Here is a 6,000-nt window from a genome sequence, read left to right as displayed (position 1 = left end):
AACCCAGACAAACCTGCTCAAGCTCTGCCCCGAGGGTTCATCAGCTCTCAAAGCTAAAGGGCTTTCCTAAGTTATCAGTTTCACTGTTTCTGTCTTTGCTGACTTACAGGATGGGGCATAACACCAACCCTAACGGGCCATCCAGGAATCCTCTGGTCCTGCCCGAGTCTGGTCCTAAGCTGACACTCAGCTTCTTGAATGACTGGTGACTGCTAAGGCAAGGAATGAATGGGGACAAGGGCAGAGGGTAATAAGTTCCCAACAAGAGCACATCATTCAAATGCAAGCTTACACATATCAGTCTATGAGTGTGTGCTCAGTCACACCCAACTCGTTGCGACCCCATGGACTGCAGCCCACCAGGCTCCTCTGTTCATAGAATTTTCTAGATAAGAATAGTGGAGTGGGTTGCCATTTCCTCCTCCAGGGGATCATCTCAACCCAGGAATCAAACCTGCATCTCCTGTGTCTTCTGCATTGGCAGGCAGATTCTTCATCCCTGAGCCATCCAGAAAACCCACACATATACACATGTATTATTAAATGCCTGTTTACATGTCAGGCACTGTTGCTAGACACTGGGGCAGTTTCCTAGCCTCCTAACTTACCATTCTGTGAGGCAAAAATTCAATAAATGAGTAAGCAAAGAAACTTAGATAAGTACCACAAAATACACAAACTGGGCACAATGGTGGGAAGAACGGGGTTGGGGAGGGCCCTCTAAAGCTTGATCCTGAACCTAAGACCTGAAGGTAAGACATTAGCCCTAAAGTGGTCAAGGGAAAGGCCCTTCCAGGTAGAAAGGCCGAGAGGCAGGAAAGTCTTTGGTGAATAGGATCTGAAAGAAGGGCCCATGTGGTTAGAAAAATGTGTATGAGGGGAAAGGGCCTGAGATAGGGAGCGCGTTGAACTGAGTTGTGATGGTGTCTGATTTCCATTTTAAAAGGATCAATCTGGCTGTTTTATTAACTGGATGGTAGAAGCAGGCACATTATTTAGTAAAGAACTTAGGAAATCCAGGTGAGAGATGCTTGATGCTGGCTCTGACTCGAGAGTACTACTGGGAATTCTGAGTAGACCCAAGACTGATAGGCTGAATGCGGGCAGAACCATCATAACCTCCATTTTCAGCCAGGTGCATCACATCATGATACTCCTCTGCTTAAGAACGATGAAAGACTCCTTTCAGAGTAAAGGCCAAAAGGACCCCTCAGATGATCATTTAACTGTCTCACCTCTTCTACCTCCCCCACCCTCCCCCACTACTCTGGCCTCCTTACTGTTACAATCTGACCTTGAGGCCCTCGCTCAAGCTGTTCTCTTTACTTGAAGTACTAGAGGACTGTCTGGCCAACTTCCGCCTCCTTCAAGACTGCTTAAATCTCAGTGTCAGTATTCTGCACACGTACACAGCGCTCTCGCTCTCCCAATCCTTACTCAACCCTACCCTCTTTAATACAAAGCTCTTATTTCCTAACATACTATTTGCTTATTTACTATGTTTACGGTCTCGGGCTGGAGTGGAAGTTCCAGAATGTGGAGCCTCCATCAGCTTGGGTGATGAGATGAGACTAACAGAGAGGAGAAACCAGCATACAACAATAAGGGACAAGTAGCAGAGCCTTGACCTTTTAAGTTTAAAAAAAAAAAAATCATTTTGGAAAAGAGTAAATAAATTTCTTCAGTCAAAAAAAAAAAGATCCTTTCGTGATTTAGCATGAAATCACTAGCAACATTCCTATGGAATGGTAGGGGTGAATGCCTGATTAAAAGTTTAAGAGGAAATGAAAAGCAATCATTACATAGGGACAGAAACCATATAAAACATTTTTGAGTTTTGTACAAAAGAAATGAAGAAATAAAGTGGTGATAACCAGCAGGGAAAACAAAGCTATTTTTTATTATTTTTTTTGTAGAGGTGCTGAGGATTGAAGACATGTTAAAAACGGGAATAACAGAATGTTTGTAATGCAAATAGGACTGACTTAATAAGGAAAAATGGATGACCTAAGAGGAAAAGGTCATCCTCCCCAAGAGCAAGAGGCTGGGTGCTCACGCATGCGCAGAACCACCAACCTCAGACAAACGCAGCTAACTGGGCTGCTGGAAGGTGGGCAGGTGTGCTGATTAATTCTCTTCGGACTGCTTTGGTTTCTTCTGCAAGGTATGAAGCAGGTCATTCATTATATGCATAAGCAAGACAGGAGAGGAACTGAATGGGAAGGCAAATGGACCAAGGATCTATTTTCCAATTCTGCCTGGCAGAATTGGAATTATGGGTCTACACAAGATATGAGGTTTGTAGTAACTTATTTAAAATGAAAGCAGTCACTGAGATTGTTTTTCTCCAGTAACCTTCAGCCTCATCAGTCAGACAAATGAATAGATGAATTGTATTTAACCTGGCAAGTTTTTCCAAGTATAACAAAGCCTTGGGGCTTGCAAGAAAAATGCTGCAGCAAAGAAGTGAGCGACTGGCACGGTTTTCAAGTTGGATAAGGAGATGAAACAGCAGAGGGTGAAGGACACTGAAAAGTAAAATCAACAGACTGTTAAGTTCCAATGAGTCAAAAGGGTTGGCATACTAAAGAAAGCAATCTGGAAAAGACAGACGATGGCTGATTTGACAGTAAGAAATAAATTACAAAAGATTAAAAGGATGGCATTTTTGAAGGGCTATCTCCAAACCAAAACAAACCCCCTCCCCACACTTCCATTTCAACTGGTGTTTTAGTTCACCATGGAGGTGCTTTACCCATTCCCCCTTGGTGAAAACACTACTCGTCAATTTCTTATCCATGTTATCTCAAGGGACATTCAACACTAAAACCTAAAGAAATTTGCTTAAAGAAATCGTTTTATGACTAATCTATGACTGGCTTTTGAGGATGCCCAGGTACTATTTATATTCATTCTTTACTTTGGTAAAGCAAATCAGTATGGTTCTAAACAAGACTCAAAATCCGAAGTTATAGCCAAGTACCTAAGAGTTCATCTCTGATTAAAAACTGGACCAAACAGTAGAAATGCCTGTCTACATATACCAAGTCAAATATGAAATCAGGGGTTAAAAAAAAAAAAAAAAAAAAAAAACCTATAGCTTGACCTACACAACCATCACAGAAAACCAGTTGGGTAAAGGTTCAGCAAGTCTTCCACCCAGTAGAAAACATGGGGAAGATCTCTGCTGAGGCCAACACTGTGGCCCCAGAACTTGTTAAGTCTAAGGTATGTCCTGCAGCCAGGGAACTACACATTCTTGGCCACCGGACCACCAGGGAGTCCCTCATATAGTAAACCTTAGACTCAGTCTGAGTCATTCCATTCTAGAACTCCACCTTCTCCACTTTCAACCTAGAGTACTGTTCTCCAAACCCAAGTAGAAAAGCAGTGCTGGGAATTCCTAGCACAAGACCACACGGAGAATTCTAGTACTAAGTAACCTTTAGGAATTTGCACCAGAATGTAATACCATGTAATGCAAATGCCTCTCATGATTCCATCCCCCTAGAATCTAACTTATTGCTGACATCACTCTGGAATAAGGAACCTGGTTTAATTAAGCATTCACCCAATTCAACCCCAATTTTGAGGGTGTCTGGAAGACTTTTGGAGAAGGCAATGGCACCCCACTCCAGTACTCTTGCCTGGAGAATCCAGGGACGGGGGAGCCTGGTGGGCTGCCGTCTCTGGGGTCGCACAGAGTCAGACATGACTGAAGCGACTTAGCAACAGAAGACTTTTAAGTCAAAGTTAAGAAGTCTGACACCAAATCAACATCCTGAAAACTGCATTCCTAAGTCCTCTGACCTCCAGAATCAGGTTGGGTCAAATATGTGGCAACAGAAGTGTAGCCACCCCCATCCCCACCTATCTCACAATGATGTACCCGTTATTTGCACACCCAAACTGCCAAGGCAGAAAGCTGCCTGTGGAGGTAGAGTTAGGACAGGCACCCATTCCTCTTTGTATTCTCCACATGGTACTTACACATAGTAGGCAACCAGTGAGTACATCATGAAGTGCAAAGCAAACTCTCAGGTGAATGCTAACCAGTTTACTGAACAGGATAAAAAGTGGAAGGCTACATGGGAGCTCTCCAGTGGTCCAGTGGTTAGGACTTGGTGCTCTCACCCCTGAGGGCCCAGGTTCAATCCCTGGGCAGGAAATAAAAATCCCACAAGATACAAGGCACAGCCAAAAAAAAAAAAAGGCGAAAGGCTATAGAAAGCCAGTGTATTAAAGCCTCACTTAAAAAAAAACTATTGTACAACTACTGAGGCTAAGTGACGACAGTGTAACTGACAGAGCAGAGACTATGTGGCCTCAACTCAGATACGCCTAATTGTAAGTTTACACAAAAATAATTCAAACAATGTAAGGCATTTCAAACAATGTAAGGCTGAAATATTAGCAAGTTAAAATCAATCATTTCAAAAGACTTAAGGTTGGTTTCAGAACTTGGGTCTTTTCCCACTGCTTTTTTCTTCCTTTTAACAGTGGTTTTTAAAAAACCACTCTAGGAATACAGCAGTAAACCAGCACAGATTCAGTCATGAAAAACTACTTGTCTGTTGTAGGGAGATTGTGCTCTCAAATGGAGAAAGACTCCTTTTTCAAGTTTAACCAGACAGCATGCTTTATAATGCAAAACTATATTACCCCCTATACTGCAGTGTGACATCACCATCTTCGCTGACCATTCCCACGTAAATAAAATTCTCTACTTGACACTCTTAGAACACAAGCTCTAGAACTACACCTAGGTACCTTTCAGAGTATCACTCAAAATGTTTTATTTGTTCAATCAAGAAAGTTAGCTTCCATCTTTTGAAGTTTGCCAACTCCATCCATCAGACCAAGGGGTATGTTTGATTAAAAACAGACCAAAGCAGGCAAACCCTCCAAGTGGCAGAAATCCAACCCAGCCAGGGAAGATAAAGACAGATGCAAGGAAAGGACCTAGCCTAGATGTAATAATCCTCTTTGGTGATCACTTATCTGTAGGAACTAATAGTTTTTTAAGTTTTCCTGGAACTGCTCTTTTCTTCTCACCAGAGACAACTTCCACATTCAATAAAATGGTGGCTGGGAGATAAACACATAGAACACCTCACAGGGTTTCAGCGAGCAAATATCCAATAAATTACAAGCTGTACTGATAGTTATTCCCATCTCAAGCTTCTGTGAATTAGAAACTAGTAGGAAAACCTGAGATTACCAAAAATTAGCTCATTTTTCTTACCTCCCAGTACCACAATTCACCTTTCCTAAAACCATATGATTGGCATAGAGTGAAATATTAGTCACTTAGTCATGCCCAGCTCTGAGACCCCCATGGACTGTAGCCTGCCAGGCTTCTCTGTCCATGAAATGATCTGAGCAATTATACTGGAATGGGTAGCCATTCCCTTCTCCAGGGGATCTTCCCCATCTAGGGATTGAACTGGGGTCTCCAGTGTTGCAGGTAGATTCTTTACCAACTAAGCCACCAGGGAAGCCCATAATGCTTGGCAGTTAGGTGCTCGTGATTCTTCAAATGATGCTAGGAAATACCCTAACCAGACACAACCCCACTGTATTTATGCTAAAACTGGAGCAAGAAGGTATAGACAAAAAGTATCTTCAAGACAGTCTATTTTGATAGATGCACAGAACTGAGGCAGCGGCTCTTCCTCGTACCCTGCCCCCCCTACTCACCCTTGTTAAATAATCCAAGGCTCACTTCTGGGTCCTTCTGTGCCTATCATTCTAAAGACAATGAGGTACTAGTGGGACCACTGAGGTATTCTTTGAATTCCAGCAGAACTATACATTTTTGGGCTTCTCTGGTAACTCAAATGGTAAATAATCCGTCTACAAGGCAGGAGGATTTGGGTTCAATTACTGGATTGGGAAGATCCCCTGAAGAAGGGAATGGCTGCTACCCACTCAGGTATTCTTGCCTGGAGAATTTCATGGACAGAGAAGCCTGGTGGGCAACAGCCGATGGGGTCACAA

At 42.8% G+C, this 6,000-nt stretch overlaps 1 protein-coding gene across 1 annotated transcript in view; it reads right to left on the bottom strand.

Annotated features, from left to right (window-relative positions):
- Window positions 1–1,881: 1,881 nt before the first annotated feature.
- LOC102409878 (RNA-binding protein 4) overlaps window positions 1,882–6,000 on the bottom strand; it is a 12,497-nt gene continuing 8,378 nt past the window's right edge. The window contains exon 3 of the mRNA XM_044943739.2: window positions 1,882–2,528. Within this exon, the coding sequence (XP_044799674.1) occupies window positions 2,398–2,528 (131 nt within the window). The 3' untranslated portion in view covers window positions 1,882–2,397. The remainder of the gene's footprint in view (window positions 2,529–6,000) is intronic.

The sequence above is a fragment of the Bubalus bubalis genome, chromosome 5 (genome assembly GCF_019923935.1).
Source record: "Bubalus bubalis isolate 160015118507 breed Murrah chromosome 5, NDDB_SH_1, whole genome shotgun sequence".
Lineage (NCBI taxonomy): Eukaryota > Metazoa > Chordata > Mammalia > Artiodactyla > Bovidae > Bubalus > Bubalus bubalis.
Note: the sequence above shows the minus strand (reverse complement) of the source record. Positions and strands in the feature narration are given on the sequence as shown.